General features: G+C 38.1%; 1 protein-coding gene across 1 annotated transcript in view; it reads right to left on the reverse strand.

Moving 5' to 3' along the window:
• The window catches only part of LOC107655543 (NACHT domain- and WD repeat-containing protein 1-like), a 22,246-nt gene extending 11,269 nt beyond the window's left edge, over positions 1-10,977 (reverse strand). Inside the window, exons 1-12 of the mRNA XM_016443408.1 lie at positions 10,857-10,977; positions 9,890-9,975; positions 9,640-9,756; positions 9,165-9,519; positions 6,897-8,169; positions 5,381-5,584; positions 5,128-5,287; positions 4,902-5,019; positions 4,582-4,746; positions 3,447-3,644; positions 3,200-3,322; positions 1,452-1,654 (exon numbers count right to left, since the gene is read on the reverse strand). Coding sequence (XP_016298894.1) covers positions 1,452-1,654; positions 3,200-3,322; positions 3,447-3,644; positions 4,582-4,746; positions 4,902-5,019; positions 5,128-5,287; positions 5,381-5,584; positions 6,897-8,169; positions 9,165-9,519; positions 9,640-9,756; positions 9,890-9,975; positions 10,857-10,977 — 3,123 coding nt within the window. The remainder of the gene's footprint in view (positions 1-1,451; positions 1,655-3,199; positions 3,323-3,446; positions 3,645-4,581; positions 4,747-4,901; positions 5,020-5,127; positions 5,288-5,380; positions 5,585-6,896; positions 8,170-9,164; positions 9,520-9,639; positions 9,757-9,889; positions 9,976-10,856) is intronic.
• Between the last annotated feature and the right edge of the window lie 3,331 nt (positions 10,978-14,308).

The raw sequence follows: 14,308 nt of genomic DNA on the forward strand, positions 1-14,308 counted from the left end.
ATTCATACAATACATTTAAACTGAGCTACTTTAATACCATCTCCGAACTTTCTACCACGACTCTGCTGTTCTTCGGCTGGTTCTTCCTGCATACGTTGATTGACAGATGTCTCGTCCAGTCAGCGGTGAGTAATCCCAAACCAATGGCGCTGTCTCAAACTATACCTACCTCTTCCGGTTTGTCTGATTTGTCATTGTGTTTTCTGACTTGTTATTTTGTTTTCGAATTTGTCATTATATTTTCTGACTTGTTATAATGTTTTTTGAATTGTTGTTGTGTTTTCTGAATTGTTATTTTGTTTTTTTGACTTGCATTTGCGTTTGTAATTTGTTATTTTGTTTTCAGAATTGTGATTTGTTTTGCACTTCTCGGCCACCGTAGAATGTGCCCCCGATCTGCCTATGTTCGAGCGAATCATTCGTGATCCAGCCTCACCTACAGAAGAAGTGAGTTTAAGGTTTTTTTTATGAATCTTTGCAAATCGCCTTTCCTAATAATGTGCTAGTTAGCAAGTTTCTCGGTTAAATGCGGCTAAAGTAAACAGTACTGCTCATCACCCCACAGAAGAGAGGGGCGGGGTGAGCAGAGCTTATTAGCATTTAAAGCGACATTCAACAGAACAGATTGCTGTGAAAAGAGCTGATTTTAGTAAGGTAAAAGGGTGTTTTTTACACTACCACTGAGAAATTTTAACCAAAGCATGTTATAGACTTTTCATTAAGACCCTAAAGAATCATATCAACTTGTGAAAAATGTGCATCCGATTACCCCTTTAAGACACAGCCTCAACATAATGGCTAAGTTTACACAACTGGCCCCTGGTTTGGTATAGTAAGAGAAACGTAAAAATAGTAAAAAATAATGACAATTTTCATTTGAACATGAACCGTTCATTTAATAAAAATGTTTTCATACTAGGCTGCTTGGGTTGGTTATGATAATCTTCCTTTCTTCAATCATGTGAACGTGTGTAGGAGTGTGTGTTTGGACAGACACTGCATCAGTGATACAGAAAATCTGTTGTCCACTTATCAGACACCATTTTCTTAGTGTGCCATCGAGTCCAGTAGACAGACAGTGATTGGTTTTGTCCATCAGCTTCAGGGACAGCACCCCCGCTACACAGAGAAACAAAACGTGTTTATATTTTCATATATAAAATGGTGTTCACCCTAAAGCATTTTTCGGGTAGTTTCTAATAGGCACATAGAAACAGCTTGAAAACTGGGGGAAATATAGAAAACATTTCTATAATTAAGTCTAAAGAATCATATCAACTTGTGAAAAATGTGCATCCGATTACCCCTTTAAGACACAGCCTCAACATAATGGCTAAGTTTACACAACTGGCCCCTGGTTTGGTATAGTAAGAGAAACGTAAAAATAGTAAAAAATAATGACAATTTTCATTTGAACATGAACCGTTCATTTAATAAAAATGTTTTCATACTAGGCTGCTTGGGTTGGTTATGATAATCTTCCTTTCTTCAATCATGTGAACGTGTGTAGGAGTGTGTGTTTGGACAGACACTGCATCAGTGATACAGAAAATCTGTTGTCCACTTATCAGACACCATTTTCTTAGTGTGCCATCGAGTCCAGTAGACAGACAGTGATTGGTTTTGTCCATCAGCTTCAGGGACAGCACCCCCGCTACACAGAGAAACAAAACGTGTTTATATTTTCATATATAAAATGGTGTTCACCCTAAAGCATTTTTCGGGTAGTTTCTAATAGGCACATAGAAACAGCTTGAAAACTGGGGGAAATATAGAAAACATTTCTATAATTAAGTTAAGCTATGTCCCTTATTTCTTTGTTTGTTAAACTATTAATTTCCTTATAAAAGGGATAGTACCAGTCCTGAATTCTAATTGATCAATAGAGTGTGCTATAATTCATGCTGAAATCTACAATATAATGTGAAACACCATATAACTGCACACCTCCCCCGGCAGATTGCTTTTTTGCTGCATAGCAACGTTCTTTGAGGAACTATGGGGGAACTGAAGTGTGCACTCCTAAGGGAGCATGGCATTACTGTCTCATTGGGGACTGTTTGGCTCATCCTACACCAGGGCTATTTTGTGCTGTTCTATCTTCTGTCGCAGGTGCGTTCATGAGAGAGGGGCGTTCCAGCGGATGACGCAAGATGTAGGCGAATTCGGTGATGAATGTGGAAGTGACAAACGCAGATGTGCAGTGGAGAGAGCAAAACAAAACACTGGGTCAGGAATTAGAAGTACAAAACGAAGATTTGTAAAAGAAAAATGTCGGAGGATTTCAATATAAGCCAGGAGGAGACTGGTTTTCCTTTTGCTGTAAACAAAAGTTGGTTAACATGAGACTATTTTCACTGGAGCTTACGCTACGCCTACGTCATCCGCTGGAACACCACTCTCTCGTAACGCACGTATAACAGTTAGCACTAGCTAGAGATTACAGTTTATAAAGTTTTAAATATGGAGATTTTTCTTACACAATTGCATCGATTCGTTTCAGAAGAACTATATTAACTCCCAGAGCAATGGGGAGCACTTTTTATGATGGATGGATGCACTTTATTGGACTTTAAAGTCTTAACACCCATTCACTGCCAATATAAAGTTTGGAAGAGCCAGGACATGTTTTAAAATAACTCTGATTGTATTTGTCTGAAAGAAGAAAGTCATATACATCTAGGATGGTTTGAGGGTAAGCAAATCATAGAGTAATTTTCATTTTTGGGTGAACTATACCTTTAAAGGTTTATCAGTTATTGTTTAAAATCGATTTCACTATGGAGAAAATACATTTTGAGTTTTTACTTCCAGAACTCGACTGTTAAGGTCCTTGCACACTGAGTCCAACATTTTTGCATGCATTTATTTTATTTTTTTTTCATATTCGTCATCCTGTATGCGTTTTTTTTTTTGTTCATATTCGTCATCCTTTCCAATCAAAATGCTTGCTACGGATGCGAAAACGCAGAAAATCGAACCTGATCCGAATTTTTTTATGACGGACAAAACTTTCGGAGGCAGTGTGTAAACATGATTGACACGATGTGAGGTTGTATTTATTTTTTAACATGCGAAAATTTTGAACAAGAAGTTTGGACTCAGTGTGCAAAGACCTTTACGCTCTCTTGAATTTGAATTTTCTGAATCAAGGCAGTGACACACTACACCCTTGCCTTCTACACTGTTAAGAACCTACCAGTGTGTCCAGAAAGATTGTGAAGAGTCTGGAGATGGTTTAGACTCCAGACTATGATCAGTCCTTCCTCTGAACCTGCTACCAGCAGCTCTCTCTTTGAGCACAGCACGACAGCTTTCACCCCTTCAAAAGTCAAGAAAACACAATGATATGAAGCCACATGTAGCAGATTAGCAACAGAATGTGTGGTAAGATATTTTTACTCTAAAATCTTTAACAAAACCAATATTAAGCTCCTTTATGTCACCTCTAGTGAACCCCGTGAGGGTGCTCTTCAGTGGGCCCCCAGGGGCCTGAAAAAAGCTGCTTTTGGGCACAAGCACTGGGTCAGTATAGGAACCAAACCAGTCCACGCACTGAGAACACAGCTGACCAATCATGGAAGGGTAGAGATCAGTGAGGCACTGCAGCCTGGAGAAGAGCTCCGTGACCAAAAGTGAGGGATCTTATAGAAGAGTGAGATATATACTGAAAGATGAGTTATATCATGACAGATTTTAGATCATGGGTGTCAAACTCAGTTCCTGGAGGGCCTGAGCCCTGCAGAGTTTAGCTCCAACCCCAATTAAACACACCTGATCCAGCTAATCACGTCTTTCAGGCTTATTTGAAAACTACATGGTTTGTGACTAAACTCTAAAAACTAAACTCTGCAGGGCTGCGGCCCTCCAGGAACTGAGTTTGACACCCCTGTTTTAGATGTTTCTTGAATTGTAAGCAATGTTTAAAGGGACAGTGAAAGAACAATGAATTGGTGTGACTGGTTTTTCTGCCAATAAATAAAGGGAAAAAAATGTCTCTGAATGTCATCTGTAAAGCCTCATACTACTTTACAGAGAATTTATAAATTCTCTAAAAAGTTTTAAAAAGCAAGAAATGATTTAAGCATTGATAAATGTTTAAATAATACATAAATTACAAATACCTTTTTTACATATTTAACAATAAAATATATTTAAATATCAATAAAGCAAACCATTTTTTTTTTAAATAAATTATTTATTAATTGCTTTTATTTATCCATTTGCTAACTGATTAATTTTTTTTCCCCATTAGGCAATTGATCATGTAGAAGCAACCAATAAACATGTGATTACATTCTAAAATAAAGGGTGTAATAATGGCATACCTCACCTTCCTAGACCCCATTAAATTGCTTGAGAAATGCAGTTTCTTTATTGAATTTCCTACTAGATGGATGACCTCTAAGCTAGTAGACATAAACTAAAAGCCACACAACTCCAATTACCATTTCATAAAAACATGAAACCAAAACATTTCTTTATATTCCCTTACAAACTAATTCTTATTTACATTTGCTTTAATAAGTAAATGTTATCGGTAGAATACAGCCTATGAAAGCCCCAGTGGTCAATACTTACCCACATGGCCATCGCTAAAATCTAACGAGGGCTTAAGAAGCAGAAATGTCTCTTTCAGCATTTGTATCTCAGGACAGTCTGTGAGGTCAGTGCAAAGTGACAGGTCCCGAATAACACAGCTCACGCCACACTGCAGAGTTTTACAGCACAACCAGTCCAGACTGCCTGTGAGAATAAATGCACATTCATGTTTTTATATATTTGTTTATACATGTTGTATATTTTTAAGTTGGCAAAAACATAAAACATAGACAGCTTTCAAGAGAATATCCAATAGACTTGGTTATTTTTAAATGTAACTATTCCTATCTAAACCTCACCGAGCACTGATTGGCATAGCTCCTCCCATTTTCCCGCATGAGCGAGGTGATAGGGCAGTTCATTAAGCTTCCGTATATTGGCAACTTCTCCAGTGAACCGCAAGGGCTGGGGTGGTACCTTGAAAAAAAATACCATGTTTTACCACCAAAAATTTAGTAGAAATATAGGTTACTTAGCATCTAAAATATATTGACATAATGCTGATTTTGTGACCTTGAACAATACCTTTCTGTCGGCATTGAGCAGTGTACTTAGTGAGGGCAGAAGGATGGGCCTGAGCTGCCCCTGACTCCACTGTCCTGAGAAATATTCAGCGAGGATGTTGTGCATGTCAGCTTTCATATCACGTGATAAATATCTCTTCCTTACCAGCTCTGCAAACTGCCTAAGAAAAGTAACGGCTGAGTTGGAATGGGCATAGGAAGCGCTGGGACTTTTTCTAGTATGTTGCTTGACTTGTGGGAAAGCAAACCTTTACCTGTGGGTGAAACCCAGCAGAATAACACCACCCTCCCATCTCTCCATCAGATGAGCTCTGAGGTCATGCCGGAGACGGGACCAGTGAAGTCGTGGGAAGCGAAGGAGTGTGTGGCTTGGAGGAAGCCAGTACTTATACATTTCAGCCAGAACGTCATTATCTAACGACAAGACATCCTGTAACTCTGCCTCTGACAGACCATTTCTGAATATATAAAAGACAAATAATGACATTCTGTAACTTAGACTTCTGTAGCTGTCAATGTCAACAATACAAGTTGGACTTGCCAATTTTGAAGGCTAGTATTTGACTCATCGAAATTGGAAAATATACACAGAAAAAAAAGCATGGACTTTTAATGTGGCGCAGAGGCTGCTTGAGAATTAGCTACCAATTGAATGTGAATTTGAATAGAATTGGCTATACACCCACGGGATGTTGCATTGGAATTGGAATCGGAATGAAAGAAATGGAATTTTATTGAATTCAAAGAAATGTAATACTACTAAGTTAATACTTTAACATTTAACTCCAAATAATGAAAGAAAAATATATATAATACAACAATTAAAAATACACAAATACATACTAACATCAATACCAGTAATCTGTCTTAACTTTTATTGATTAAATAAGAGCATTCGGGGAAATCAAGTGCTCTCCCACCAAGGTCCATAAAATGATTAATGAATTTTAATGTAATGCAATATATGAAGAGTTCATTTGCAAAAACAGATAACTCCGTTTTTAACAATTTTCAAAAACCGTGTTTTTTCATTGTGCATTTCAATGAATCTCAATCAAACTGCAGTTGGGTTATTTTGATTAGGTTAAAAATAACTAAAAAATACAGCTAACTAACACAATAAAACACAATAAAAACATGATAACATAATAAACAACCAGATTTTTGAAAATATGAAACAACTGAGTTATCTGTTTTTGCAAATAAACTCTTCATATATTTCTACAGGTGCATAATTTCAAGCATTGATTATTAATATCATGAAATATTGATCAAAATACCCCATATGTTATGTGCATAATAATACATGTACAGGCAATTCATGCAAAAAAAAATATTTGTAAAATATAACAATACATAATATAAAATAGTTTTAAACTGCACATACAATATATTTAATTATATATATATTTAATTTAACATATAATTTCATTGTAATTCTACTTCTTTTCATTAAAATCTGAATTACAATTCAGCATCCTGTTAACTACCTCAATTCAAATCTGGAAAATGAATTGTAATTTAAAAGTCATGAATTTGATCTGAATGAGCACAACCTTGGTACTTACACACAATCACAGAAAACAATCTATGACATGCTCACAGCTAAGTATTTCTTGATCACAGTCAATTTTTACATGTAATTTGGATGTGGCAAAGCTTGGCAGCGTAAAGACGCCCTTATACTAAATTACCAAAACATCCTCATAATCTACCATCAAAAAGTTAACATACTGGGTCTTCCTAAAATCAACATAAATTATGACTTACCTTGATAACAAGATGAAGCACAGAGCATGACTAACTAGCTTCTTTCCATGATTCTCCTCAAGTGTCTCCACAAACTGTGTCATCACTTCCTGTGCAGAGGTGCCCAGGCGAACATTAGACATGGAGGTGTAGGAGGGCCACTGTTTGGCAGTGTCTAGCAAGAGTTTCAGATGCAAAGGGCTTCTGCTTTGCTGGAAGCTGTTTAAGACGGTGCCCAACTGTTCTGAGGTCAGCTTGCGTCCAGCTGCGCTCATGTAGGCATCAATGATGTCTTTCCCTTGATCGTCAGTGAGAGGTTCCACACCAAAGACGTTTGGTTCTGCTGAAACCAAAGATTTACATTTCTCAACACAGTCATCAGAAATAGAGAGTACAATTTGTACATTGGGAGGGATCACTTTAGGTATCCAGTCTAGTTGAGGAGGTTTGTTTGCCTCTAACAGCTGGTCCAATGAGTCCAGAATGAGCAGGAGTGTGTCTCCTTGTTTTGACACGTCTTCCAGCATGGAATGGAAAAACCGGACTAGCTCTTCATGCGTGTTGGAAATATGTGGATAGGGGAACTGCAACCCTAAAGCTCCACACACTTGAAGACAAACACCTCTGAGAACAGAGTCAAGATCCGAGCTGAGTGGAGATGTTCCCAGCAACCTCAGCACCACAACTCCTCGATGGTCAACCACGCCTCGCATTTCTTGTGCCAGTTTGCAAAGCAGAGCTGTTTTACCAACCCCTGAAGGTCCATGAACCAGAAAAGGTTCGTGGCAAACATTCGAGGACTCCCACATGTCAATGCAGATCTTTCCCAGAATGCTGTCCCTTCCTTTAAACACAGAGCACTTCTCCTCGCTCAACACGGCATGATGGAAGATCTCCTGTTTCAACAAAGACCATCCTGGATCTTCTGTGCTACAAGTTCCTGAAGTTTGCAGAGTGTTCCTGCTGATCAGTTCCTTCATTTGGGATGTCACCTGCTCACACAGTTTTCCCAGGTACTCCTTGTGTTCTTTGCGGCTCGGGTCCATAGCTCCTTTGCTGAGCTCCATGCAGAGAGGTTGGAGGTGACCTGTGTTGCAGATGCGCTGCTTCAGGTCAGCCAAGAGCTCCCGGGCTTCGGTGTCCAGCAAGCCATCGGCTGTGACGTCCAGAAGAAACTTTGCAAAGTTTTTCTTGTAATTTCTTTTACTAAGTCGAGGCAGTTCACGGAAAAACAGCACCACTGATGCATCCTTTTGAGTCTTGAGAAAGCCGTGCTCCATCTCATACTCTAAGACTATGAAATACACACAACAAAAGCATGATAATCATAAAAACAACAGGAAAAACTAAGGCAGGACTCATTAAAATGATAAGAGACTGTCTATTAATAAGGTAGTGTTACATTTTTTAAACAATTAGATGCGCAAATCCTTATTTTTTGGGGGGGGGACGTCTTCCGCCATTTTGGAGAGTACCCCAGAATGTAATCAATGTAATCAGCATTGTTTACGCTTAGGGTAAAGCGCGCGTATGCGTTGTGATACTCTCCAAAATGGCGGAAGACAGTAACTCGGGGGGGAGAAGAGTTGTTGAATAAAGTCATTATTTTTGTTTTCTTTGCGCACAAAAAGTATTCTCATAGCTTCGTAAAATTGAAGTTGAGCCACTGAAGTCACATGGACTGTTTTACCGATATCCTTACTACGTTTCTGTCTGGGAACATTACAGTTGCGTTGCTCACTATGGAGGGTCAGAGAGCTCTCAGATTTCATCAAAAATATCTTAATTTGTGTTCCGAAGATGAACGAAGGTCTTACGGGTTTGGAACGACATGAGGGTGAGTAATTAATGAAAGAATTTTCATTTTGGGGTGAACTAACCCTTTAAGGTCTGGCCTAAACTCCTGCAGACTCAATCACAAGCACACAATCATGGTGCCACACACAGTTTATATAGCAACAAAAAGCTAACTAAACCGAACTTATAAGGGAAAAACAACAACATTTGAATATACATCAGCGTCATTAGAACTTATTTGGGAACATTTATTTGATGTGCAATTTGGTTTTTTAGTTTGGCTGACGTCCCATTCGTTTAGATGGAGAGGGCGGTGTTTATGGCCTGTACTGCAGCCAGCCCCCAGAGACGAACAAAATGTTTTGGTCTCACTTTGTAGAATGTGTGCAGCACACTTGGTTATACAATGAAAGTCAGTTGGGTCAGGTTTGGAATGCCAAAAATTGTGCCTTATTTTGCACCATATTCATGGAAAGCTTCACAGTCCCTTACCAGATTTGAAAAACTTGTGCTTTTGGTCAACACTGATATCCCCATCTCTCTCAGCCTGTTGCGCAGCAGTGCGGAGAGCCTGCAGCAGTCGCGATTCTGTCAGATTCCAGGATATGACATCATTATCACGCAACTGTCCGCTCTCTGAGCCCCTGTCACTGTAATGAGGATAGTGAGCTGTGATTGGCTTGAGGATATATGTGGGTGGGACTGAGTTGCTGTCTTTGGAGAACCATTGGTTAAGGAGCTTTAAACTCTCTGAAGCTTTGGGAAGTTTTGATATCAGCAACTCAAACTCTGTCTCTGGTATGAGGCGTGGGATGGGCCGATGGCCATACTGATTACCGAGCAGAGCCTGAGAAGAAAAACAGTGAAAAGCAGAGATACGCAATTATACTTATGCTTAGAGAAACAGACCAAAAGGTGTTCATTGCGTTCAACTAAACTGTATAACATTAGGTTGCTGGTGACATACAATAAAAGTTGGGCCATCTGATATTCTCTGGCAGGACTCAATTTCTTTAATGCACAGTTCAATTGTCAAGTGATCAGCTGTGAAGATCTCACGCACTCCGCATCTCAAATCCACTACCTGTGAGAAAAAACAAACTAAATTCAACGCCAGTACATATGTTCAACAAATAAAAACATAATGTAGTTATAGACAGTTGTTTATGTTTCCCATCAGAATTACACTAGACTGGAAATACGTTTTTAGCACAAACCTCAAGGACGAGACCCAAGCTTTGACAGTGGGCCTGCAGCTCAGCATAAGCCTTCTCCCAGAATGCATTTCTCTCATGTTTCATGTCTGGCAAATAAATTAAATGTATTAATGTCAGGTCCTGAAGGAGTTTTTTCATGATATTTATTCATGTACATTATCTTGCTTATTACACTAGTATTTAATAATATGCTTATTACAAAACCAAGAGCACTATGTAGGTAATTGATTGTCTATCTAACACAACAGTCATTTGTATGGTTTTACATCATTATAGAAAAATGCCTGACCACCTCGATTAATCAGAACTATTCCAATATTTCGATATCAGTACAAACACTAATTCTGGTACAACTTTATTTTAAGGTCCAATTCTCACTTTTAACTAGTTGCTTATTAGCATGCAAAATACTAGCATGTTGGCTGTTTATAAGTACTTAAAAAGCACATATTAATGCCTTATCCAGCATGAGCATATTTTATATCCTTTATTCCTGTCTCATACCTGAACTTAACAGCTACTTTACTATTAATAAGCAGCAAATTATTAGTTTACTGCAGCAGACATTGTAATATTAGTGAATAGTGAGAATCAGTCCCCAAATTGAAGTGACCCTAATTCTGCCTTCCTCCACAAAATAAAAATAGAAACATTGCATATTAAAGTTACATATTCTACACCTATTTGGACTAATGCATTTTCATGATTTATGATTATTGAATAAACAGTAGTATTTTATAGAGACTGTACCCATAGAGTGAAAATAAACATTTTAGAACTGAGCTTAACTATAAAAATCACACTACAGAATTGCCCTTGACTTTAAGAATGTTCAATTCTTAAATTCAATTCAAAATTCCCTAATATTTCCAGGTTTTCCTTGACTTTGGAATAAAGAGCAAAGTTTGTTTCAGAAAAAAAGCCACATACAAAGGCAAGCGGACTAAACAAGCAGCGCAAGCCTTACCTGAGTGTGTGGAGCTGATGAAAACCCGCACCATTTTGGAAACAGGCTGTAGAGCATCAGCGCTCTGTCCCCGCAGAGCCTCCAGTCCAAGAGCTTCGCTCATCTTCTCCACCACAGCCATCCTGACCAACACGCCTCAAGAAATCCTGAGTATGATTGCCTGCCTTCCTGTGCTCATAACCCACTCAAATCTGAGCGACCCAAAGTAGCTCTACAGCATCGAACAAAGAGATCCAGAACTACTGAGCATCACTGCTTAATTTGAGAAGTGAAGAAATAATCTGAAAGCCAAATATTTATTAGATGTTTTCACAGTAACAAGGAAAAGAAAACAGCTCTGTTGCGAAGCACTCCAGCTCATTTGTTTGTTCTCCTCTGCACCCGTCATTTATCCACTGAGATCAGGAAGGCCGAGAGAGACCTGGTGTTTACGATCCGCCGCCTGCAGACCCTGGAGATCATGAGCAGCTGCCACATGTTTAATTAGCCTGAAGTGTATAAATGCATAAATTACTGCTTTTCATTTCTAATTAGAAATTGAAAATCTGTGGAATCATTTTGCATCATTACAAATAATTATTAGCTGGTTTTAAATGGCAAGTATTGATGTGAACCTGTTGAAACAGAGCAGGATCCAAAGGGAGCAGGTGATTTTATTACGCTCTGCATGCGTTAATTGTTACTCTGTGTTGTTTGTTTCAAGCCTCTCTAATGTGCGCAGATCCATTCAGTCCTGAGAGAGAATAACCTAAGTCTAACTCACTGAGGAATTGAGTGTGAGGTTGATGATAAGAGTCACGATCAAAACTTACTCTGCCCCAGGCAGGATTGTGCAATATTTATGTAATATGTTCATTTTTATTTTTTATTTATTATAATAGGACAGTTAGTTGACAGGAAGCAAAGTGAGAGAGAGGGGGGATGGGATCGGGAAAGGTCCAGGAGCCAGGACTCAAACTTGGGACGCCCGAAGCGCAACAGTGCTAAATGTCAGCGCGCTGCCCACGAGGCTATTAGCAATGACGTGTGAAAATAATTGGTAACACTTTATCATAGGGACCAATTCTCACTATTAACTAGTTGCTTATTAGCATGCCTATTTTTAACATATTGGCTGTTTATTAAAGCACATATTCTGCATGACCATATTCTACATCCCTAATCCTACCCAATACCTAAACTTAACAACTAGGCCTACCTTACTATTAATAAGCAGCAAATTAGGAGTTAATTGAGGCAAAAAATTAAAAAAATCATAATGAATGGTTTGTTAATAGCAATAATTGGACCTTAAATTATAGTGTGACCAAATAATTTTAAAATTGCCTGTTTTTCCTTTAAAGTTACATTTTTACAGGAATTTTATTGGTGTCAATATGCATTAAACGTGAACTGATTTCACTTGGATTCAGTATTTACATTGCAAAAAGCTGCAGTTTTACACTTTATTTTGACAGTCCACTTTAGACGTTGTGATAACTGTAATAATAAGTAACGCTGCAACTACATGTCAACTAACTCTCATTAGCATATTAGTACAGCATTAGTAGGTGTTAAGTTAGGGTTCATAGAATGAGTTGACATGCACTTTCAAAGTTACTCATAGTCAGTAGACTGTTGATGTTAAAAGTTAGAAAGTTACTTATACAGGGTTTCTGCAGGATTTTTAAGCTCAAATTTAAGACCTTTTAAGACCATTTTTAAGACCTGCACAAATAAAATTAATACCATATGAGCGGGGTAGGGCAATGTCTATAGTACCATTTTAAACTGTAAAATTACTGTAAAAAGCAGGATTTTATAGATAACGATAATGAGACGATATTTTGCTGAGTGTGTTATTGTGCTGATATCTTAAGGACTACCGTGGACAAGCCGATTCCTGTATTTTTTGATATTCTTCATATGCTGTGTGGTCAGTTTGCAGCAGTGATAGAAATTAACCTTTTTCAGTAAGTTTTATGGGCATTTTTACCTTTAAGCCATTTTTTTCTAAAAGTGTGCATCATCTTTTGAGTCAAATTCTTGCATTTGGGCTGTTACCAAGCAAATGAAATCAGTATCAACAAAATTCATCTTTGCAATGCAGAGGAAACACAGAAGCTGCATCTGAAGTGGCATTTAGATGTATTTACACATTAATGCAGCTCTGAGGGACATGGAATACTTGGAATACATGGAATACTGCAGTGACAAATGCATAATTTTTTTGATATTTTAAACATAAAACATTCAAAACTGATGTTTGAAATTATTTTAAAAATTAAAAGATACTTTAAATGTGAAGTTAGAACTGCCAATAAGTGGCAGTAAGTCACTGTTAATAAGCGAGTCATTGCGATTGAACCGAATCATTTAAACGGTTGAATCATTCAGGAACGAAACACCGTCATGTTGCTCAGAGACGCAAAGCAGTGCTGTGGCTGTGTTTGGAATTGTTTTTGTTGGCGAAATTGAGCAAAAGCAGGAAATATGGTGTCTAATAAACGTAAGTCTCTTAATATTAACTTCTTGTTTATTGAACTGTTGTATAAAATCAATATCACATTTGTAATCATGCTAACGGCACTCTTCATGTGATATTAATTATATGAAATTATATAAATATATACATTTTCTAACCCCATATCTTGAATTATGTGATCAATCTAAATGCATTTTAATATACTGATTCATGCAGTGAAAGAACGCACTCTAAATGCGTACGCGCACTTTAACCTATGTTAACATACTAAACTTCATCACGTAATGTATGCGTGCACTCTGTAGGTGTTTTGTTTGTTTTTCGCGATATACTCGATAATGTCAAATCGCACATCATTAAAACTGCAATTACGATATTATCGCAGACCATATATCGCACATCCTACTGTTTAGATTTTTATAATGCATTGTCTTCTTATCGATCCACCAGTTCACATTTAAATCTCTGCGTGTTTGCAGGGTAAAAACATGGGTCGATTTTCGCATTGGTCTGAACTCTGAACAAAACAACAGGCTTATTTAAAATGCACATTAATTCTCTGCCAGCAGGTGGCGCGTTTGGTAGAAATAGAACTGTTTCCCCGGTAACGGCAGAACACAAAGCAGCAGAATCCATGTACCATTCGATCATTCGTTTTTTTATTTAATATTGAAAGTAGAAAAATGAGAAAACGGCTCCTTTTTCGTTTTTTCGTTTTCCAAAAAACTAAAAACATGGACGTAGTGTCCGTGACGTCACCCGTAGATTTCCAAGGAGCGTTTTTGAAGCTCAAAAGTGGGCAGAGGTGGCCGTCGCCATCTTGGCAGCGCGTCACCGCGCGTCACTCGATAATCGAAAATGGGCAAAGAGGCGGGAGCTTGTTGCTGAAGCCACGCCCACCTAGCTCGACGGTAGTGACAGCAGTGTCAATCCACCTGTCACTCAAGTGGCCACGCCCTTAATTATGCAGAACTTTAAGGCTTAATAT

This window comes from Sinocyclocheilus anshuiensis, unplaced genomic scaffold, assembly GCF_001515605.1.
Source record: "Sinocyclocheilus anshuiensis isolate Anshui unplaced genomic scaffold, SAMN03320099.WGS_v1.1 scaffold37, whole genome shotgun sequence".
NCBI lineage: Eukaryota > Metazoa > Chordata > Actinopteri > Cypriniformes > Cyprinidae > Sinocyclocheilus > Sinocyclocheilus anshuiensis.